The 24,641-nt window shown below is 41.2% G+C and overlaps 1 protein-coding gene across 1 annotated transcript; it reads right to left on the reverse strand.

The window, feature by feature from the left end:
- Window positions 1-1,146: 1,146 nt before the first annotated feature.
- SNCG (synuclein gamma) lies at window positions 1,147-24,551 on the reverse strand. The gene is made up of 5 exons (XM_084635468.1): window positions 24,141-24,551; window positions 17,371-17,412; window positions 16,143-16,270; window positions 2,150-2,233; window positions 1,147-1,559 (listed from the first exon to the last, which is right to left on the reverse strand). The coding sequence occupies exons 1-5, from the start codon at window positions 24,259-24,261 to the stop codon at window positions 1,539-1,541; spliced, it is 396 nt and encodes a 131-aa protein (XP_084491594.1). The 5' UTR covers window positions 24,262-24,551; the 3' UTR covers window positions 1,147-1,538.
- Window positions 24,552-24,641: the final 90 nt, after the last annotated feature.

Genomic DNA, 24,641 nt, shown 5'->3' on the forward strand with positions numbered 1-24,641 from the left:
AGGTTATGTTGGTGGTGGAATAAATAACAAAGGGTTTGAATACAGAAGTAGGTTCAACATGCTTTTTGCTATTTCTGTCTGAACCCTCTCTCCTCCAAGTTGGTCTTACATTGAGCTATAGCAAGGGTATATTCACAAGGGAAAATCCCCACCTATCTGCATCATTATCCATAAGGAAGAGGTTGTGCCATTCTTCATTAATGTAGCAAGTGCTCTGGTGTAATATTAGGCCATTACAGTCTTTGGGGCTAGTGAAGGTGGTGATAATGGCAACCATAGTTCAGCCACAAAGAAGGGCGAGACCAGAATGACTCCAAAGGCTCAGTTATTGGTTCAAAAAATAAGACAAATGCAGCACTGTACTGTTAAATAGTAACAGCTCAAAAAGAGCCTGTGGGCTATGTAGAGTAAATAGCTCACATTTCCAGAGTTAGCATGTATTCCAGCATCATTCCAGTAGAAATCAAGTATCCAAATATTATTTGACTGGATGCATGGAGGTTTCATACCTATAAAAGAATGCCTACTGCATCCATGTGCTGTGCTTATCTGTAGTTACTTTTATGTTGTATTTTGTGCTTATTAGAGTGAGTTTCAGAAACATTTACCCTCTCTGAGGATTTGAGACCCTCTGTTACTGACCACCTTTGTAAAGTGCTTTGAGATCTACAGATGAAAAGCTCTATCTAAGAGACCAGTATTATTAATTATTTGTGTATTAGTCTGGAAGGAAACGCCTCTGAAATTTTCAACACTCCCCATCCTCCATTCCCAGAAGAATTTCTCCCTGAACATTTCAGACCACACTGATCCACATTTCAAGCTGTGATTCCTGCTCAGGATCTCAAGGGCTCTTCTCCTTTCCCATTTGAAGGGATTTTCCCCTTAATGATTTCAGTCCTTGCACCCTTGCCCATGTCAGGGGTACTTCTAAGGATTTCAGACCCTCCCCCCTCATTTCATTGGTGACATGTGGAGCAGAGTACTGGATTATTTCTCCTTTTGACAGTTAATTCTTAGAGCACCACGTGCGCACTTCTGGAAAGGTTTTCAGCTTTGAAACTCAACTCAAGACATTAACGCTTAGAAGAACTTTTACATATAAAAGGGACTGACAAGACAAAGAAAAAAGTAGTTCAAACACTTTTATTTTGTAGTTTAAAAAAAATCATTATCATAGCTAGGGATTCCAAGTGCTGATGCAAATGGAGATAAGACATTGGCCAGTGATTTTAACCACAACATATTATTTGCTAACAAACCAGACAGTCAGAAGACTCAAAGATGGGAAGGTAAAAAGCCACAAAGGATATAGAGATACTTAGAGAGAGACAGACCACAGTGAACAGTTGCCATATACATAGAATCAAGAGTCTGACATACATATATTGTATGATATGTTAGCGAGGCAAGTGAAAGGATATAGTGCTGAAAGTAGTTAGCCTATGGGAAGGAGGATTTCCCTACTGTGGTGTCTACTAACGTTTCAGTGTGTACTCCTGGAATTCTCACGTTCACACTAGTAGTCCTGAAATTGATTAATTGGCTTCATTTTCACCCTACAAGAGAAACAAGACAAGAAAATGGACTAATTTCAAACAGACTGTATATAACAGGAAAACACAGATTACCAAAGTTGATCCTCACATTAAAAATAGGACATAAGACGATAGGGACTATAGGTGATACAGAAGGTTAGTGAGTTATCCTTTCCCCTTTAAGAATCATACACATTCCTATTCTAGCTCAACTTCCTAGTGAAATTTAGTTTGGTGATTCTTAGCCTAATCTCCATTTAAGTTTGTCATAAAACCACTGAATCATGCAGCATTGAGCCAGAGAGACCCAGGACTAGAGTATAGGGTCCTTTGTGCAGCAGCATGGAGGTGCACTGATAGAATGGTGGGTGTGGGGAAGATCCAGAAATATAACTCCTACGGTGGTGCAGGTAAAGCTTAAAAGTGCATTAGGAGACTTTTTTAAAGAGCCTTGCACATGACTTGCTTACCTATGCTTAGCTAAAGACTATGTTAGTCTTTCATTTTCATGAGAACAAAAAGGTACATAAAATATACATATGATAGATGGTGAGAAAAACCCTGGACCAGCTAAGGATTCTAGGGTTAGTTGGTTTGTGTCTGGACTTTACCTCTCCACTGGCTTTTATGGCTTCTGCTGGGGGCTCTTCTGCATCAGCTGGTTCTGTAGGGTGCTCTGGGTGAGATAACTCATCCTGCAGGATATACACAATACAATTACCCTTATTGCAGCATGGTGTATTGGCCAGTTAATTTTAAAGAGGCTATTCAAACAGACTTTGCAAAATGGAGTCAAATATTTCATATGTGGAGAAAACAACAGGTTTGCCCTATGGCATATACAGCTCTGATTCAGTTTTCTGTATTTGCACTGTGACAAAGTTCCTCCTCTGCCTTGGTGGGTCTTGCACTTTTTGGCGGATTTGCTCACCTCAGAGGTTCACGGCAACCCTCAGTTTGGCCTCTTCTACTAGAGGCTCAAACCTGCCATTCACTCAGCTAACCTCATCACTGGCCAGCATGGGGGAAACGGAGAACAATCTGCAGTGTCTATTGTCCCACCTAGTGGGTCGGGGACAGGCCAGATCCCTTTCCAAATAAGACCTTCCCTTCTCGTGTTGCTTACAGACCAGGTCAGCTCCTCCTGTGTCCAATCAGGGGATTGGAGAACCCAGGCCCACCCTCTACACTGGCTTCCAGTCCAGAGCCCTGTGGATAGCAGCTGTCTACAGTATCCCCTGTATCAGCTGCATGACAGCTACAACTCCCTGGGCTACTTCCCTATGGCCTCCGCCAAGCACCTTCTTTATCCTCACTGCAGGATCTTCCTCCTGAAGTCTGATCACACTTGTACTCCTCAGTCCTCCAGCAGCACGCCTTCTCACTCCCTGCTCCTTGCATGCCCTCCCCCATCCCCCTACTAACTAATGGGATTTCCTTTTTAAACCAGGTGTCCTGATTAGTCTGCCTGCCATAACCGATTCTAGTATGTTCTTAATTGGCTACAGGTGTCTTAATTAGCTTGCCTGTCTTAATTGGTTCTAGCAGGTTCCTGATTACTCTACTGCGGCCCCTGCTCTGGTCACGCAGGGAACAGAAAACTATTCATCCAGTGGCCAGTATATTTGCCTTTTACCAGACTCCTGTACCCCACTGGTCTGGGTCTGTCACAGCACCTTGAAGTGTTTTAAGTCTGTCTGTCTGTTGGGGAGCAGGGCTGTGAAAGGATTTGAACTGGAAGTTCTTACAGAATGAGAGACACCCTACTTTCTCCTTCTTGGAGACTGTCTTTTTTTGTTAAGTAGTTTTCTTTAATCTAAAATGGAACATTGGCTCTTTGAACGTGGGAAACATAGCACGTACAGATGAATTTCATTTTCACTTGCAGGAAGGGAGATTCTACACTGATTTTCCCCAGATTATCTACCTCACACTAGCCACTCATTCCATAAGGAGGATAATGTGCATCTGATAGCTCCCAAAATGCTCAAGTGGCTTCATATGAAGAAATTCACATCTATGTATCTATTTGACAAAGGATTAAATATTATCAATTCTCATTTTACTGCCAGAATCCATTTCAAAGTTGGTGCAAGACTTCAGTGAGGAAATGGAAAATCAAGCTATATATTTGTTATGAGGCTCACTCCTCCTTTATGCTCATTCTTTTAGTGGGTAGCATTGTCCCTGCAGTGTGCGAGTAGCACCTATTTATGGAGGTGAGAGGTAAAGGAATATGTCAAACACTGAACCCTGCAGGTTCCTCAACTCATTTGGCACCTATGTTTCTGCCTCTGAGCACACACACTTCTCCTTCACTCTAGGCAGCTGGACACGACACCCAGAGCAGTTCACAAACCAGGGGAAGATACGCATTCCTCTGCCTAAGTTACATGTGGGGCTCAATTCAGTAGGCGTGATTGGATCAGGCCCCTCAAGCAAGTTCATATAAAACAGCCAGTTGCAGGGAGGAAGCAGCAACTCCCTTGTAACTTTTCGCTCAGCATCTAGGTTCTCACATGAGATGTGCGAGACCCCCAGTTCAAGTTCTCCCTTCTCCTGAGCAGGAGGAGGGGTTTGAACAGCGCTCTCCCACCTCTCAAGTGAGCGTTCTAATCATTGGGCTATAGGATAGTCTGATGTGGGGCTCCCCTCAGTCTCTCCTGGTGAAGCTTGTACTTGCACTCCGGATAAATCATTAAAGTCAGAGGAGCAGGAGGATTGGATCCCAGGTCTCCTATGTCCCAGGTGAGTGCTCTAATCACTCAGGTTCTTAAAAGAAGAATTTTAATTAAAGAAAAGGTAAAAGAATCACCTCTGTAAAATCAGGATGGTAAATACCTTACAGAGTAATCAGATTCAAAACATAGAGAATCCCTCTAGGAAAAACCTTAAGTTGCAAAAAGACACAAAAACAGGAATGTACATTCCATCCAGCACAGCTTATTTTACCAGCCATTAAACAAAAGAAAACCTAATGCATTTTCTAGCTAGATTACTTACTAACTTAATAGGAGTTGGAAGGCTTGCATTTCTGATCTGTTCCCGGCAAAAGCATCACACAGACAGACAGAACCCTTTGTCCCCCCCCCCCCCCTCCAGATTTGAAAGTATCTTGTCCCCTCATTGGTCATTTTGGGTCAGGTGCCAGTGAGGTTATCTTAGCTTCTTAAACCTTTAGAGGTGAAAGGGTTTTGCCTCTGGCCAGGAGGGATTTTATAGCATGGTATATAGAAAGGTGGTTACCCTTCCCTTTATATTTATGACCATGCCCTCTGGGGAGAGGATAAGGAACAAACAACCTGTGACAGTCGAGGAGTCACATTGCTTAATGCACTACTGGAAAGCGCTCAGATACCATGGTGATGAGCACAGTATAAAAACCAGTATAGAATAGAATTGAGAAGTAGCAGCCCTTCAGCCTGTTTCTCCTCCATTGGTTATGCTGCTATCCTGGTGAGTTCAGATGGAAATCTCACAGTAAAATCAGAGTTGCCATAAATAATCAGCCCATTATGAAAGAAGTGTGGTCCACGTACAGGACTAAAAATTAGGAACTCCTAACCACTAGTCTCAGCTCCAATAATGATTCCCACTATAGCCTTGGGATATTCATTTAATCTCTCTGCTCATCTGTAAAAATGAGGATTATAGTACTAAACTGTGTCACACACAGGGGCATTCTTGTTCTGAAACTTAATTAGAGCTTATATGTAAAGTGCTAAGTATTGAAGTCATTAAGTCCTCTGACACCTGCCAGGGATATGTCCATAACTTACTATAACATTTTGCAACGTAAAAAGCATGAGCATCAGCTGAGGATCTGACCCTCAGTATTTGTAAAGTGTCAGATAGAGGCCAAACTTATGACGCCAACCCTGCAATTGGATGCACACAGGCAGATCTGATTGCAGGATTGGGATCTGTGTTTGTAAAGTAATTGGCATGCCTTTGGCACCATATAAAAAATAAACAGCAGTACATTTTATAACTAAACAATGTACAAAAAGTATAAATAGCCTGAAACTGTATTTTCAAAGTGTTTCATATTATTTTAAACTTGTTTAGGACCAGTATTTTCTTTCTTTCTTGCCTATTTTTTAGTTGCCTCATGTGCCTTACTTAATTCATACAGATTGTTACTTTTCTTTTTATTACACAAAATCAGTTGCAATTGGTTCAGCAGTAGTGCAGTCTCCCCATGTGTGGCCTTCAATGGGTTTACAGAATCCATGCTGATTTGTGGAGGTGAAATAATGGCTCTGGAGACAGCCTGGGAGTTAAACCTAGCGCCTACTGTCAGAGAAACAAACAGAGGCCATTTGTGTGAGTGTGTGAACAAGCAGAAAGGGCAACTTACTGCAGTCAGAAACCTCTCTTGTAGAGGACTGCTCTGCTCTTCTCATGAAGAGGGTTGCAGCTTTTTTGACTCTACAGATAATGTTGTTTTTTTTTAAAAAAAAGGAATTCCTGCTTTGGGGTCATTCACAGGAAACAGTGTCTGAGCGTGACAGTGGATGTAAGAATCCATATTCATCCATTTTACTAGTTACTGGTCCTCTAAAATGTGCTTTTAGCTAAGACTCCATTAAAGAATAATGTAACTGCCTCATCAATCTGTTTCTAGAAGGGACAGGAAACAAGTGTCTTGAGAATTTTTCTAAACCAACATGGCAGGAACCAACACAATTACAAGATAAAGAAGTGACAGGTTGTGTTAAGGTTTTCACCTCACCGTCTTTTTCCCCACTTACTTCCCTCCAGTTTGCCTGTCCAGGATAGAGAATATTGGACGAGACAGGGCTGCAGTCTGCAATCTGGCATTTGTTGGCTGGGAGTTAAGGCTGCTAGCTGATAAACCTAATTTAAGGCTTTTTTAAAAGTAGGCAATATGATCTACAGAGGTCTGCATACAGAACAAAGAGCTAGCAACTGGTGGGTACCAATCCCAGCTGTACCACACATTTGCTGTGTGACATTGGGGAAGATGTATAGGGTAAAATCCTGCCTCTATTAAAGTCAATGAGAATTTTGCCATTGATTTCAATGCAGCCAGGATTTCACGCTGTGTTAAAATCAGGATAATAATATATCCCTACTGCACAATAGTGTTACAGTGATTAATTAACTAATATTTGTATGGCACACTGTATCTTAAATGTTAAGCACAGGGGTTTTTTAATGTATTTTAAATTGTCATATACTTTGTACTAATATGCAACTTTCCTCTCAGGATTTCAGAGCCTTTATAAATATTAACAAAGTAAATCTCACTCCTGTGACATAAGAAATGGGAAAATTGAGGCACACAGACTTGTACAAGATCATAGAGCAAGTCTGTGGCTGACCTGGGAAAAGAACCAAAATCTCCCAACTCTTAGTTCTCTGCTTTTTGGCCATAAGACTGTCCTTTCCCCCATACAATATGGGCTTTGTATATATGTTTTACTGTTATATTCTCTCTCAAGAGAGATTTCAGAGTAGCAGCCGTGTTAGTCTGTATTGGCAAAAAGAAAAGGAGTACTTGTGGCACTTTAGAGACTTAAATTTGTTAGTCTCTAAGGTGCCACAAGTACTCCTTTTCTCTCAAGAGAGTGAGAGAGAGGATCTCCCAGAGAACAGGGCTAATTGAATGAAGGCGTTGCAGCTCTAGATTGGCTCCAATACCCTCAATAGGCCTTTCATGTCTACATCTCTGGCTCCCTGGCAATGCAGCTCCAATGGAGTCAAGATGCAGAGAGGCTCTGGGGCCTCCCAAAAAGAGGGATTCCACAACATTGAGGAGACTCCACAGAAAAGTTAATGAAACCTCTCTATCTTTTAGGCATATTCGCCAGGGGATGTTTAAAGGGAGAATATACATCTCTTGCAGACCTTGCTTAAGGGCGTACAGAAAATGTTGAAAATGATTAATTTACTCTTGTCCATATCATTTACATTTCATTGTGACTGGTAAAGTGACAGATTTTCTCATGCATTACCAGGAGGTTTTTCCATTAATTGAATCATCAGTTTGGCTCAACTGGCAAATAATAAAGTCCAAAGATTTTCTCTTTGTGTTTCCCTATTTCTCCAGAGAAGTAAAAAAAAATGCTTACATTCATTTTAATGGAGGTCGTCTGTTCCATTTTAAAATTTGACATTTTTATACATGGCATTTATTTTACAGGTGAGTTTAATGTTATTTATTTTGTGTTTAGACTTTGATGTAGCAAAGTTCTTTATAGTAATGCTTGTGCCATAGAGTGGTGGGATCTGTGCTGGACTACAGGTTATAAGTAAAGTAATAAAGGCACAAAAGGTTTATGCTACCTTATAATGGCTTTGATTGGTAGGTGGAACACTTGCTGGCTTTTGAATCAAATCTCTTTGGTCAATTCACTTCAGCTAGGGAGAAGACCTGGTTTTTAACTCCCCAGGGACCATAGCAGGTGTAATTCAGGGGCCATGGATTTTCAGGTAGTGAAAATTTTCAGGTACCTACTGAATATTCTTAAAATCTCAGAATGTACATTCAAGCATTAGGGGCATACCCATGTCATTTTGATATTTGTATGTCAAATGTCCTTTAGACAGCAAAGGGGCTAAAGTCTCTGTAGTATGATTCAGATACAATGAGAATTTCCTGCTGTCTTTATGGTTCATTCCACTATGGGCCCAATCCTGAGAGGTGCTGACCATTTGAAATCCCTCTGAAATGGAACTCTGCCTGAGAAAGTGACTAAGTCTTAAAATTGATACCTTTATTTTAAATTACCATTTTAAACACCTCTTTTCAGACATCAACATTTTCCCTAAATTCTCCTCTGGCTAGAGATCACTCATACAAAATGGGATTTGTTGGAATTGGAGAAAAATTGGGTTTTTAATGCCACACTAGTTTAAAAATTTTAAATGGTGACACTATCCCCTCCATAATACCAGACACCTTCCTGAGCCTTAATAATAATTGATAGGTTTCAGAGTAGCAGCCGTGTTAGTCTGTATTCGCAAAAAGAAAAGGAGGACTTGTGGCACCTTAGAGACTAACCAATTTATTTGAGCATAAACTTTCGTGAGCTACAGCTCACTTCATCGAATGATAATTGATGATGCATTGCTTTCTGTAGCTGGAAAGGCAGCAAATTCAGTGGAAAGCAGGATTGTTTTGTTTTATTTTTGTTTAAAGCTGTGAACCTGAAGAGGTACATTGGTGACCTGGTCTGCTACAAGGTTAATAAATGATAAGGGTACACCAGCTTGCCAGGGGGTAGGCAGAGACTCAGCACACTATGGAGTTAATGTCTTCAGATTCTGAAGCACAGGTGATACTTCTTGGAGAGAACTCCTCCGCTCATGATTTTAGAGGTTAGATATGTTGATAAATTCTGCAGACTTATTCAGTTGGAATGGTTCAGGCTGAATGCGCCCTAAATGATGCCGACATTTCTGACGAAAAGAGCAATCAGAGCCAGACATTAGCAGAAAACATCTGCATACCGTGCACAGATTACAGTGCATGGCTTTTCTACCTTTTAATATGCAGTTTACTTTTATAGGATCAACTCTTGATGTGCTTACTCAGTTTTCACTCACTCTGCAGCCAGACAAACTCCCATTGGCTTCAGTGGGACTGCTCTTATGAATAAGGACTGCCAAATGGGTTCCTATGATGCAATCTTTTCTCATGTGATTTCTCAGAGTATTACCATTTAACGTGCAAAATTAAAGTTTCACCAGAAACACTCACTCAGCCACGTTGCACATCGTGTACATCTTATGCGGTTTATGGGATGATAAGACATTAATTTGCCCACTCCCATTTTTTGGGTGTGGGAGTGTTCTAATAAAGTTTGAGGATGATACAAAGCTGGGAGGTATTGCCAACTTAGAGAAGGACTGGGATATCATACAGGAGGATCTGGATGACCTTGTAAACTGGTGTAAGGTTATGCATTTAGGGATTAATAACAAGAATTTTAGTTATAAGCTGGGGACGCATCATTTAGAAGTAACAGAGGAGGAGAAGGCCTCGGAGTATTGGTCGATCATAGGATGACTATGAGCTGCCAATGTGATATGGCCGTGAAAAAAGCTAATGCGGTCTTGGGATGCATCAGGAGAGGTATTTCCAGTAGAGATAAGGAGGTTTTAATACCTTTATACAAGTATAACTGGTGAGACCTCACCTGGAATACTGTGTGCAGTTCTGGTGTCCCATGTTTTAGAAGGATGAATTCAAACTGGAACAGGTACAGAGAAGGGCTACTAGGATGATCCGAGGAATGGAAAACTTGTCTTATGAAAGGAGACTCAAGGAGCTTGGCTTGTTTAGCCTAACTAAAAGAAGGTTGAGGGGAGATATGATTGCTCTCTATAAATATATCAGAGGGATAAATACCGGAGAGGGAGAGGAATTATTTAAGCTCAGTACCAGTGTGGACACAAGAACAAATGGATATAAATTGGCCACCAGGAAGTTTAGACTTGAAATTAGACGAAGGTTTCTAACCATCAAAGGAGTGAAGTTTTGGAATAGCCTTCCAAGGGAAGCAGTGGGGGCAAAAGATCTATCTGGCTTTAAGATTAAACTTGATAAGTTTATGGAGGAGATGGTATGATGGGATAACATGATTTTGGTAATTAAATATTCATGGTAAATAGGCCTAATGGCCTGTGATGGGATGTTAGATGGGGTGGGATCTGAGTTACCCAGGGAAGAATTTTCTGTAGTATCTGGCTGGTGAATCATGCCCATATGCTCAGGGTTTGGGGTCAGGAAGGAATTGCCCATATGCTCATATTTGGGGTCAGGAAGGAATTTTCCTCCAGGGCAGATTGGAAGGGGCCCTGGAGGTTTTTCACCTTCCTCTGTAGCATGGGGCACGGGTCACTTCCTGGAGGATTCTCTGCTCCTTGAAGTCTTTAAACCACGATTTCAGGACTTCAGTAGCTCAGACATAGGTGAGAGGTTTTTTGCAAGAGTGGGTGGGTGAAATTCTGTGGCCTGCGTTGTGCAGGAGGTCAGACTAGATGATCATGGTGGTCCCTTCTGACCTTAGTATCTATGAATCTATAATTTATTAAACCAGACATTTAATAAGAATGAGACAAAGAAAATACTACATATGTGCAATCTCTCCCAGTTAAAGCTTATTTTACTTTTAGCACAATCTTAATTTTCCATGCCATATTGAGAAATAGCATGAGATAAATCCTTAGTCTATCATGAAGCACATATACAAAGGGGAACCGGTTCCAGTTGTGCATTCAGTCTAATTGTGATATCTTTAAGTTCCATGTCCTTCCCCATAACATGCCCCTGATGCAGACAGTAGTTCCACCACATCAGAGGCCTTCTATAGATTCTTATATGCTTTTATGATGGTTGAATTTCACCCTAACTGAATACACTTAGCAAACAGATATTCTGCTCTTAATTCTCCCAGTGGAACCCCATTAATGACAATGAGAGTTGTTTTGGGGAGCAGATTTTGGCCCATTTATGTGAAGTATTTCTGATTCTCCTCCCTATTCCTTTTTCAAAATGTGCAAGCTTTAAGAAAGGAAATGTCTAATGAATCAGTAGAATACAGATGTGTTAGCTCAAACAGATAAAATAATTATGGGATCCAACAGTAAATTAAATGCAGAGTGGTTGCAAAGAATTGAAAATTACCAGAATAATTTGTGAAGTGACATAAAAGAAGAACAAGACCATTTTAAAATCACAGAGCCTCGAACTGACAACTAGACCATATCACACCTGACAAGAAAAATGGATGAAATGGGGAGGGGAGAACAACAGTAAAATATTAGCTACTGGGAAATTCTTCCAACCCCTGAGGGACATTTAACAAGTATGTATGTGTGTGTGTATTCTTGCTTGCTTTTGATCACATGGTGAGAGTCTGCAATGCAGCAAGCTTTGTGCAGAGTCATGCAGATGAAAAGTTCATCCCTGCTCTCAGACAAGGTTACTTAGAGGAGGTCAACTTTCTAAAATAACCAACTGAAATCCACCCAATGGAGTGATGAGTAATGTACAATATCAATAGGCCTCATTCACAAAAGCTTTGCATTAAACATGACCTGCACACCAAAAATAATGCCTTTTTTTTTACTTTGTATTTAGAAAAGCTCCTGAATAATACAAAGAAGTAACAGATTTATTGACCGTTACTTAGCGGAGACTAAGTAAAGGAGAGCAGAGAGATGAAAAAGACTGACTCAGCGATATCAATGAATTTGGACAAGACCAATTCCAGTGGAATCTTTCTACTCAGAAATGTGCAGAGCACGACCTTGTGATCACAAACACAATCTTCAGACAAAGCAACAAGTACAAAACAATTTGGCAACACTCCCTCTCAAAACAGTGGCACCTCCTAGACTATGTCATTGTAAGAACACAGGATCTAAGAGATGTCCAAGTCACCTGTATCATGAGAGGAGCCGACAATTGCTGGACTGACCACCACCTGGTGAGGTCAGTCACATCCATCAGGATTGCACCAAAACATAGAAAGCAATCCAAATCATACAGATGGCAATACAACATCCAAAGACTTCAATACTCAGTGCACCAAGAGAACTTCCAATCTCCTCAGTGAAAAACTGGCTATCTGCACATCTGAAAATGACAGCACAAGTGTCGCAGAAGACTGGGAAGTCCTAAAACAGATCATCCATGAGGTTTGCAAGGAATCCGTTGGCCTTGCTACCTGCTGCCATCAGGACTAGTTTGACAGCAACAACACTGAGATTACAGTCCTTTTGGACCAGAAGAGAAAAGCTTTCTGCGACTGGCAAAACCAACCACTATCCAGTCAGAAGCAGAGCTCTTGCCATCAGCTCAAAGCTGAAGTTCAAAGGAGGATCTGAGAAATCAAAAATAAATGGTGGAAGGACAAAGCAAAAGAAATCCAAACATTCGCTGACAGACATGATATGCAAAGCTTTTTGTGTGAGACAAAGACCCTGTACGGACCAAGCTCATGTGGCCTTACACCTCTGAGATCCAAAGATGGTAGTACCCTTTTTAAAGATATTGAATCCATCCAAGAGCACTGGAAGGAACACTACCAAAAGCTTCTAAATCGAGAATCAACTGTAACTGTCGATACCATCGACTCCATCCCTCAGCACCCAATCTAGGAAACTCTTGCCAACTCATCAACACCTGAGGAGGTCTGCAAAGCAATGAGACCAATGAAGAACAATAAAGCACCAGGTCCTGATGGCATACCAGCTGAAGTACTGAAAGTGTGTGTGTGTGTGTGGGGGGAAACACTGACTAACAAGTTTCACTCGCTGCTCTTCAAAAATCTGGCACACTGAAGAAATTCCTGCTGATTTACCTAATGCTAAGATCATCACCATTTTCAAAAAGGGAGACAGGGCCATCTCTGGCAACTATCGAGGCATTGCCCTCCTCTCCAGTGCTGGGAAGATTCTTGCTAGAATCTTATTGAATCGCCTGCTCCCTCTTGCAGAGGAAGTACTTCCAGAGTCCCAGTGTGGCTTCAGACCATCATGAGACGCAACCGACATGATTTTCGCAGCCAGGCAGATCCAGGAAAAATGTCAAGAACAACACCAGGAGCTGTATACGTCCTTTATCGATCTGACCAAAGCCTTTGACTCTGTCAACCGTGAGGCTCTGTGGAAAATTATGTCAAAGTTTGGCTGCCCAAGCAAATTTGTCACCATTGTAAGACTCTTCCATGACCAGATGACTGCCTCCATCCTGTGCAGTGGTTCTATCTCTGAGACCTTTGTCATCCAAACTGGCATAAAACAAGGTTGAGTACTGGGCCCCACTCTTTTCCCCATTTTCTTAGTAGCTATGAAAACATTAACCCAAGACTGTCTACCACAGGGCATTGGCATCCAATATCGGATTGACAGCAACTTCTTCAACATTTCTCATCTCCATGCCAGAACTAAAGTAATATCAACCACAATAACCAAACTTCAGTACGCAGATGATTTTGCTGTTGTTGCACACTCAAAAGGAGGATCTTCAAACAGCCCTTAATTGCTTCTTTGAAGCTTATAAAAGCCTAGGGCTAGTTCTGAACATTGGCAAAACAAAAGTTCTCCACCAACCAGTCCCTGGTCAATCATCAGAGGAAGGAAGATCTATATCGACAAAGAAGAACTGGAAAATGTATAATACTTTGCCTGTCTTGGCAGCCATCTCTCACAGAGGGCAGTCACAGATGTTGAGATTCAGCACAGAATTTGCTGTGCCCGCCTTGCCTTTGGCAGACTGTCTCGCCGGGTGTTCAACAACCACAACATCAGAACACACACTAGACTGTTAGTTTATAAAGTGGTGGTAACCCCAACTCTCCTCTACGGCTGAGAGACTTGGGTTACCTACAGAAAACACCTGAAAAACCTGGAACGCCAGCACCAGCACTTTCTTCAGAAGATCCTCAACATAAAGTGGGAGGATCATCGCGCTAACGTCGGTGTCCTCACAGAGGCCAACATCTTCAGTGTCAAGGCCCTGATTATCCAGCACCAGCTGAGGTGGAGCGGGCACTGTGTGCGCACGCCTAATGTACGCTTACCAAAACAACAACTATATGCCCAACTCACCAAAGGAGAAAGGAAATGGGGAGGCCAAAAGAAATGCTTTAAAGACACCCTCAAGATAAACATCAGGAGATGTGGCATCAACACCACACACTGGGAGACAGCAGCCCAGGATAGGGACAATTGGTGAAGACTTGTCAGAGAGGGAATGTCTACTTTTAAGGAAAATCGGCTTGCCCTGGTCACAGAAAACGCCAGAAAAGAAAGGACAGACAACTGGCACACAGCAATTGCGGTCTAACCCTGTCTTCCAACACCACCTGTAATGTCTGCCAACGAGCCTGTGGCTCAAGAATCGGATTTCTCAGTCACCGAAGGACCCATGAAAAATAAAACCTGTGAAAGATCATCCTTGACCTCAAGGGATCGCCGACGATTCAGTGCTCTCAACAACTTGTAAGTGTTGCTATTTTTCCTTCTCCAAGCTTGTGTATTTTAGGGTTGAGTTGGTATTAACAGTTAACATTAAGAAATAGATTGAAATAACTATTTTAGTGGCTGAAAGAGTTATTCTGAGAAAATGGAAATCTGCAGTTCCTTCCTCAAACACTACTGCATTCATGGAAAAAAAATCTCTGTCTAATAGAAATGCTTGGAAAAAATATGAGGATGTCTACTCACACATGAAACTACTGCAGACATTTTTGCATTATATATTATTCCCCAATCCTCATAAGTTATGTTCTCACTTATTTAGTTGCTTTAATAACTGATGCCCTACATCACCGCTAGAGGTTCAGGTTTTTTCTTTCGTTGTTTTTGTTTTTTTCCAAGTTTTACAAATAATGAATGTTGAATTTTGTTATTTATGTGGTATTTCTATCTTGTGCATGTATTTACATACGTTTTGCTTCATGGTGTCTTTATATTTTTTTAAAAAAACAATGAAAATAAAGTTTTAAAACATAAACTTCAATACCAGGAAAGGGTCTGAACCAAAGCCTTAGATCCAAGGATGCCTCCTCCAAATTCTGTAGAAGCTTGATATCTGGGTCCAGATCTGGGTATAAATATTGTAGCTAATTCTTATCTCTATAGCTGGCTAAAATAATCTCTAGATCTGAATACCAACACCCTTTGGGGTGGTTCAGATTTTAATCTGAACTCTGACTTTATGGAATCTTTAATCAACACACAACAAACTTTAGGGCCTTTCATGATTCTAAAACCTGTAGCAGTTTGGAGTATAGTGAACATTTGGTTCCAAGGCCTGTATTTTTTACAAATATGAACTGACTCATTCTCAAAACACCCTTGTGACATTGGAAAATATTATTATTACGTCTACTTTAAAAAAAGGGGGGAAATTAATGCAGAGAGCTTGTCTGATTTGCATTAAGCTGTAACAGGAACAGATATCACAACCTGGGGTTAGAACTCAGAAGTTCCTGGCTCCCAATCCTATGATCAGAACTTTAGTCCTCAGCTTTCTCTCTAAAGAAATATAGATAGTTTTATGAGAAAATAGATACGCTATGCTGGAGAATGATATGGCTAAGTATTGATCACCTGAGTCTCTAAGCATATAGATGAAGATTTTCAGTGACTGATGACTTTGGCTGCCTCAATTTTTGGAGCTCCAACTGAGGACGCTGTAAAGGGGCCCAATTTTTAGAGGGTGGGTGCTTAGCACTTTGTGACAATCAGGCCCCTTTAAAGTATCCCAAGTTGAGTATCCAAAAGTTGAGGCAGCCAACGTCACTAGTCAGTTTTGAAAATCTTGGTCATGGTGCCTAGAATATAAGGTCTCTAAGCAATGCGCAGATGAACACTGTGCCTGTACTAACCTGTATTACATAGCAAAATATGAGGTGGTATTAACTCACTATATCTCTATTAAATCATCACATTAAATATAGCATTATATCTGATATCACAGCAGGGTTGTCCGAGTAAATACATAGGTGATCTCAACTGTAAATAATAAACTGAGCCTCAGAAACCTACCCAGGTGTTCGAGGAAGTATAATGCAAAACAAGCCTCTTATTTCCTGTAAGTCTCTGAAAAAACGAACATACCTTTTTTACAATCCCAGTAGTGGTTACAATGTTCTCTGCTCCTTCTACAGTCTGTTTTGCCACTGTGTTCACGCTGGCCACAACAGCTTCACCCACCACATTGGCCTGCTCTTTGGTTTTCTCAGCAACTAAAGGTTCAAGAAAAAGTAGAGTCCGTGAATTAAGTTCAAAATCAGTCTTTGTTTAACTGGATAACAGCATAGCAGGGTAACACAGCAATATTTTGCCCCGTGCTATCTGTTATTTGGACTTTCTGTACGTAGGATACATCCAAACCATTTAATTTTAAAGTGCATTGGGGCTAATTCTCACACATGCTGCTTACCTCAAGAATAGGTGGGTATTGCAACCTGGCAACCTTTAGAGAAGGGGCAGATCACAAAACAAACCTACTCCAAGAAGCAGTAGCACAAAAATAGAAAAAAACGTCATCTTGCCCATTGTAGACTGTCAAACTGGACTGCCCTTCTGTAACCCCTTTCCATCTAGCTAAATCCTCCCTATAAGCCCCTTCTAGAGGATTAACAGAGCTGGCTGAAGAAAGGTGATTCTGTTTCACAGAAGATTTCTCAAAATTTGGTTCTGTTCCAAATTAGAATGAAAACCAAAAATTTCAAAATTTGCACTGAAAGCAAGAGTGCAGTCCATCTGGTCAGCAGCCATGGAGCCAGGGACCCTGGATGTGGTGGGGTCATAAACTCTAAGACAGCCTGCCAGGCAGGCTGCCAAGGAGTTGGGTGGGTGAGCTGGGAGAAAACCAAGCAGGTTTCCAAATTAATGTTATCAAAATCAAACTGTCTTCACAGAATATTTTGATTTCAGTGATTCTGCAAAGTCTGTTGAAAAATGTTTTGTCGGAATTTTTCTGACTAGATCTACTGATGAAACCCTTCCGGTCTGCTTCCAGCACTGAAAATTGCCCCAGCCTACAACACTGCCCAATGACAAGCCTCCTTGACCCATCCAGCAGCAGAACACTCTTCCTCTCAGACATGCTGAGCAGAATATTGAAGCCTCTGTGAGGCCTTTCCTGTGTTACTTGGTTTAGGAGTCCCAGCATGCAGAGCATTTCCATCACCAAAGAATCATTCTGGGAACCATGGTACTTGGGCTTCTAAAGTGTAAAAGAAAACTCCTCTTGCTTCATGTCAGTCGGAATTATATTCTTATCCATTTTTACAACAGTGAGCTATCGATTTACACAAATCTGTAGGGACTGTACTCTCACCTGAACTCACGCCGTGCACAACCCCCTCCTTGGTTTTCGTACCTGGAAAAGGAAACATAGGCTCCATCAACATCATCCCCTATGGGAAGACCTCTCTGGTTTCTGCATGCAGACCACTTGAGTTCTGATAGGGCGTGGTCCTAAGCTGCAGGGTCCTTGAGTAGTTCTCAATAAGGGCCAAATCCTACTCTCACTGAAGTCCATGGGAGCTTTTCCGTTGGAAGTTGGATAGCTCCAATTAGTTTTACTGGCATATGTATTATTTGGAGGTGCCTGGACAATTAACCTGCACTTTTTACACATTTCAGTAATATCTTTACAATGAAAAACTGGTTGATTTAACAGTGCAGTTAAACCCATGTTAGATTAACTAATTATGCAAAAGAAACCAAAAAAGAACTTACCATAAAGAAATGCCAGAAGTTTGCTTTTTTCATGCTTTCAAACACTGAGCTACATTTCCTGTCTCTTCCCCTACTTCCCAGCAGGAGGTCCAGGCTCAGCACTTGTTAAGGCCCTGATTTCATACAGTCAGTGGAAGTTTTTAATATGTAAGGAGTACAGGATTGGGCTCAGAGAGATACAGGTTGCCAGTCACTGTCATGGTGATGATGACAGCGCAGGTATTTCTAAAAAAATATTTATTTATTTTCACAGTAAAGAATATATAATGTATTTAGCAGCCCAATGCTGTGAGGTATTGAAGTCAATGGGAGTTGAGGGGACTGGCTCCTAAGGAACAACAACAAATAATTGTGGTTTTCCTTTAAGCCTGAAACTACTTGCTCAACAGACCTCATTGTATTGGTGTACTGCAGCATGCTCAGTACCTCAGATCACTAGGAGACTGGAACACATGACTTATGAGGAGAGGCTGAGGGAACTGGGATTGTTTAGTCTGCAGAAGGGAAGAATGAAGGGGGATTTGATAGCTGCTTTCAACTACCTGAAAGGGGGTTCCAAAGAGGATGGCTCTAGACTGTTCTCAGTGGTAGCTGATGACAGAACAAGGAGTAATGGTCTCAAATTGCAGTGGGGGAGGTTTAGGTTGGGTATTAGGAAAAACTTTTTCACTGGGAGGGTGGTGAAGCACTGGAATGCATTACCTAGGGAGGTGGTGGAATCTCCTTCTTTAGATATTTTTAAGGTCAGGCTTGACAAAGCCCTGGCTGGGATGATTTAGTTGGGGATTGGTCCTGCTTTGAGTAGGGGGTTGGACTAGATGACCTCCTGAGGTCCCTTTCAACCCTGATATTCTATGATCACTTACAGTATGTTTACACTGCAGCTTGGAGCGTGCCTCTTAGCCTGGGTAAGCAAACGCGCTACCTCTGCTCAACCTAGTGCACTAAAAATAGTAGTGTGGCCGTTGCAACATGGCAGGGCTGTGTACAAGCCTGCCCAGTCCCTAGTTATGAGTTTGGGGTGCGAACCCCATCTGCCATCTATGCAGCAATGTCCACACTGCTATTTTTAGTGCACTAGCTTGAGCAGAGCTTGCATGTGTCTGCCTGCCTGGGCTGGGCAGCACGCTCCCAGCTGCAGTGTAGACATCCCCTAGTGCTGAGATTTTCAACCTTTTTTCAAAATTTCAAATGAAGGTGCAGACCCCTTTGGAAATCTTAGACGTAGCCTGCAGACCCTCAGGGGTCCACAGACCACAGGTTGAAACCCACTGCCCTAGTGGCTGGAAGCCTCTGCAATAGCTAGATTCGGTTTCATGTTAAAAACCATCCCTTGACTCCATTGACTTTAATAATGAATTTTCCCTAAAAACCGTTTTTCATCTTATTAAAAATCATTTAAATCCACAAATCTTCTCTTTACTTTTTCACACTCATGTCATAAAAATGGACAGTTTTTATGGCCAAATTACAAAACACTGTAAATAGTGATGCAGAAGCACCCAGATCATTAGCTACAGCAGCACTGATTCAATAATTGTGGGTGGGTGAGGTGGGGAAAATGAATTGCAGACGATGCCCAGCACTCATGACAAGCCTAGAAGGAAGGCAGAACAAGTGTACTGCTGTGATAACAACTAACCCAGCCCAGTTCTCTCCTGTCTGATTGACATTTGTAATGTACTGTTAAACATAACAGAGCTCTGTGTAGCTCAAAAGCTCGTCTCACCAACAGAAGTTGGTCTAATATAAGATATTACCTCTCCTACCTTGTCTCTCTAATATCCTGGGACTGACACGGTTATAGCACTACATACAAACAACAGATCATTTTTGTAATGTTTGTTAAGGTCATCTAGACTCGAATATAAGGAAGATGCCTTACTACTTAACAACCTAACATTCTACTTCACCCTTAAATGACTGTACAGTCATGTAGAGGAGAATAAATTTTTGATTAATGTAGCAGAATGGATTAACAGGACTATGCATGATATGCCAGTATCCGAAAGCCAGAGAATATGGCACTGTGGTTGTAATACTCTCTATAATCATGTAACATCAAACAACAGTGAGCAGAACAGGTCTGCATTGCATAAACGCTCACAATAATTAATGAGGCGCTGGTATGTGCCCAGTGCACCAAGTTCTATTCTAATATAGTCTTGCTTTAATGTTCATTATTCCTACAAATACCCAATGCATCAAGCTGTACCATTCCAAAAGAGCACTGCTTAATGCTTATTTGTCCTACAATGCACCAGTGACAGCCATTCAAACATAGCTCTGCTTTAATGCTTATAAAAATGTAAGTTCTTAAATATCTGGAAATCAGCTGGTTTAATTAGCTGAATTCATGTATTCGTTATCTTTGCATTACTTCAATGAACAAACAAATAAAAACAAGAATTGTAATGAGTTACTCTTATCTCAATCATTACATTTGTTTTTTGCCAGGACTCTTCACAAATAGCTATGTTTTTTCTTCTTTTTTCTAATAGAAAATAATTCCTAAGAAGAGGGAACCTGGGAAAACAAAAATATCTGAATGCAATTAAAGACCGAAGCAGAAGCAACAGCAGCAAAAAAGCCCCTCGGCACTGCAGCTTGTACACAGCTTGTTAGGTTCTTTTCATTTTTTTTTCAATGCACTCAAGACCACACCCAATGACTCAGACTTCAGCTCTCATAATGCACTCTATGAAATCTAATCTTCCAGCACATGTCACTTGCTGGCAAGGGTATCTGTTGAACTGAAAAGCATTCCATTGAAGCTGTCAAGTTGCAGTTACTTTTGAACCTTTGCTTGCAGCTTGTGTGCATACAGTCACATGTTCATACCTTCCCTGCCAAAAAGGAATAAGAAATGAATACTGTATAGAAAATCTACCATTGGGAAATGAGACCCCAATACGAAGTTTTGTATTTTAAATAGGTACACTGTAGTGATAGTGAAGCATTGTGCACTAAGGACAGACATGTATTCAGACAGGAATAACACATGACAGGGGGTGTACAGCTCCTGTACGAGGTATTAGATCTGGTCTTTTCATCTGTAAAGGTCAATGCGTTGGGTATCTTGTGACTGATGCATGAGACCAGATATTTTGGGCATGCCAGAACTGCATTCTTTATTGAGAGCTACTGGATTGGATTATCTAGTATTTCTAGTATTTACGTAATACTGAATATAATTTTGTGTTTATGATTGTGATCTTTCTCTATTGCTTGTTGTCCTGTGTGCCTTACAACCCAATATTGCATCAGATTCTCTGCTAGTGTAAATTGATATAGTTCCATTGACTTCACTGGAGTTTATACCTATTTACACCAACTAAGAATTTGTCCCAGTGTTGCTGCTGATAATGCAGCAACTGCAGGAATCCACTGCAACTATTATGGTCTCAGTGACAGCAGTAGCATGGACAGGAGAACTTGTTTTTATTGAGTGAGGGAATTTGAAAAGAAACCCAGTGCCATGAACAAAGTGCCATGAGATCTTTCTTTCCCGCCTGGGTAACCACATCCATAGGCAGAGAGGACCCCATTTGAATGACTGACTGTAATGGCAGCATCTCTTACCAGTGCAGACCCCACAACCTCAAACTGCATTGCAGTGTTAGCACAGGGTAGTGGAACCCCCACCCCCAGGCATTGATATGGGTTGTGAATTGAAACTTTCTGGCCCAGAGATCAGAGTGAAGATACCAGCAGAACTATGATGACCCTATAGAGTTCAGGAAGCCGTGTGCTGCAGTAGATGTCACAGAACTAGCCATTTTATCTCAAGCTGCAGTGACTCATCAATACTGGTACTGATGTCTGGTCAACTGCAATCCTCAGGAGGACTCAGAGATCCCATCAGTGCAATGAAATGCTGGCTTTTGATTCATTAGCAGAGTTATGTAAGAAGTTGACTCAAAACAAGACATCCACCCCACCCACTACTATCCTTTTTCTGACATCCAGAAAAGACTTTCACATCTCTGAGTGGTTCCAACTACACAGCAGATTCAGAGTCAGAGTTCAAATTCCTTCATGCAGTGTCTTAACAGCAACCTAACTGTAGTAGGTTATGGAAAGAGGGAAAAGTACTGACCGAGCATTTTAATGTAATTGGGCATTTTGATTAGCCTTTCATGGGCATATAGCTAGGGAGTGTAGGGCAGCAAATAGGTTCTGGCCACTGCAATGATAATGGGTGGTACACATGCACATAACTGGCATCCACCTCTTTTGCTCATTTAAACCAAATTCTGAGAGATCTTAATTATCTGGATTTTAGCATCCCCATTCTGTGAAATCCTGGGTACCCTGAAAAGGGCTAATCATGCTCTGGCATGCAGTATGCACTCACCACCATGGAGGATCAGGCCCTTAATGAGCAAAGCATCACACAATGCATCATAAAAAAGATGGAGAGCATTTTATAATGCATTGTGTGATGCTCTACTGACAAAAATGTTTATTTGCCTGATATAGTTAAAAAATTATCCATGCTCCTCAAAGTCAGGCTCTAATGGACTCTTCATTCAGCTTTTTAGGTTTAAAAGAAGGCTTTCAAAAAGTTTTTGAAATGGTTAAATACATAAGATGATGGCAGAACATTCCACACTTTGTCTCATGACTGTGCAAAAAATGAAAAGCAAATCCAAGGCCTGGTATGATATTTGGGAAAATATTTATAAAAATGCTAAGTATTCTGGTCTGACCTTGCTCTGATCACCTAGAAAGAAGGAATTGGGTACAATAGCAATCCCCACATTTGACAGCTGGGTGTCATGTTGTATTTGTCATTTTTACTTACTTATTTTTAGAGATCCTGTAATGTTAAACTTTTGCTTGTGGTTCAGCTTCAGATTAAAATGTGAATTGGTTATATATTGCTAGATAATGGCAGGGCTGTAGCTCATGAAAGCTTATGCTCAAATAAATTGGTTAGCCTCTAAGGTGCCACAAGTATTCCTTTTCTTTCTGTACTACATCAATAATTGTCTAAATCTGGGGATGAAGATTTGCTACAAATGTGGTTTCTGATTCCACTGAATTTTGAAAATGCAGCTCTGTAACTACAGTAAGGTTTTTAAAGTGGTGATACTCTATGTATAAGGCAGTGATAATGGAATCAAGAGCCTTTTCTATTTAAAAATTACAGCTTACCCACAGCCAGCACATACAATAGCAATCCTCCCTTCTGAGGATAATGGGATAATGTAAGAATGTTAGACTACACACAGAGTGTTATACCAACCCACTGGTTTTGTCCACCAGTATCATACATGCACCTCCATCAGACAGTGCAGATACCAGGTTTCAAAGGCAGCTTTGAAATGATTACTGTAGGGTTTATGGAAATGGAGAGAATTCATTATACAATGGATGTTTCCAGGAAGGGCACAACTTGTGTCATGATCCAGCACCTAGCCATTGGAAAACACTGATAACTAGTATCAGAGGGGTAGCCGTGTTAGTCTGTATCCACAAAAATAACGAGGAGTCCGGTGGCACCTTAAAGACTAACAGATTTATTTAGGCATAAGCTTTCGTGGGTAAAAAACCCACTTCTTCAGATGCCTGGAGTGAAAATTACAGATGCAGGCATAAGTATATATTGGCACTTGAAGAGAAGGGAGTTACCTTACAAGTGAGGTAATGTAAGGTAAGTCCCTTCTCTTCATGTGCCAATATATACTTATGCCTGCATCTGTAATTTTCACTCCAGGCATCTGAAGAAGTGGGGTTTTTACCCATGAAAGGTTATGCCCAAATCAACACTGATAACTGTCTCTTTGCAAACCAAGTAAAGGATTTTTGCATGGAGAATGTAAAGGGTTATAGAGCATAAGGAGGAGGATCTCAGAATAAAATGACATGAGAGTGGGGAAACAGGTGATTTGTACTAGCCTAACTTAATAAACAGAATCACTCTGTATGCCCTTAATAACCTCAGTCACTGCACCTTTGGAGGTGAAAGAGAGATTGCCAGTAGCCAAATGTTTGGAGAGTAAGTGACCTACCCTGAAAGCAAAGAGGGAATAATAATTGTAATATGCACCTTCCATCAGAGGATCTCAAAGTGCTTTCTGAACATTGCATTAATTCATATGTAGCAATCCTGCCTGCCTCCCTCCCCCCACCCTGGGAAGTAGGTAAGTATCTCTGTTTTACAGATGGAGAAACTGAGGCATGGAAGGTTTGGACACTCCAAGATTACACAGTGAGACTGTGGCAGAGGTGGAGATGGGATGCAGATCTCCTGCCTTTCAGTCCCATGTTTTAATCACTATCCAGTACTTCTTGCTTTCTGGAAGATAATTTATGTTACATTTCAGGCTCAATTGTATATTAAAAATAGTTGTCTCTTACCTACATACATCACACCCTCTTTGGTCTTCTCTGCAGCCTCAGTCACTCCCTGTTTGGTCTTTTCTGCTGCAGCCACCACACCTTCTTTAGCAATGGAGAAACCTTTCTTAAAGACATCCATTTTTGATTGCTTGCTTTGGTACTAGCTGCAGGATCTGATTCAAGGATGATGGTGAAAAGCACCTCAGTGCACACTGACCTCACTACGCAATCTTACCCTTCTGTGGCTGTTCAGTGTCTCTCTGTGTCTTAATCTCTCGCTATCTTTTGCTCTTATTCCTCTGCTGGATGAAGGCAGTGTGGTAAACTACACAGCCTTTACCAGCTCTTATTGATGAGATGCACTGCAGTGCAGCCAATGCCTGTGAATAGCTGATGCTGAAATATTAATGACACAGATCTTCATGGCAAGGTTTTGGAAAAGAAGAAAGATGGGAGGGAAAAGGAGGTGGTAGGTTGAGGGACTTTTTGGAATATGTCCAGATTATTAAAGCTTTTAAG

The sequence above is a fragment of the Lepidochelys olivacea genome (genome assembly GCF_965140295.1).
Source record: "Lepidochelys olivacea isolate rLepOli2 genome assembly, chromosome: 7".
Lineage (NCBI taxonomy): Eukaryota > Metazoa > Chordata > Testudines > Cheloniidae > Lepidochelys > Lepidochelys olivacea.

Excerpts from the sequence above, each read along its gene's own strand:
- SNCG (XM_084635468.1), bottom strand. The coding sequence starts at position 24,261 with ATGGATGTCTTTAAGAAAGGTTTCTCCATTGCTAAAGAAGGTGTGGTG. Across the intron at positions 17,413-24,140 it reads AGAGGGTGTGATGTATGTAG|GTACGAAAACCAAGGAGGGG; the intron begins GTAAGAGACAAC and ends TTCCTTTTCCAG. Across the intron at positions 1,560-2,149 it reads CCATAAAAGCCAGTGGAGAG|GGTGAAAATGAAGCCAATTA; the intron begins GTAAAGTCCAGA and ends TTTCTCTTGTAG.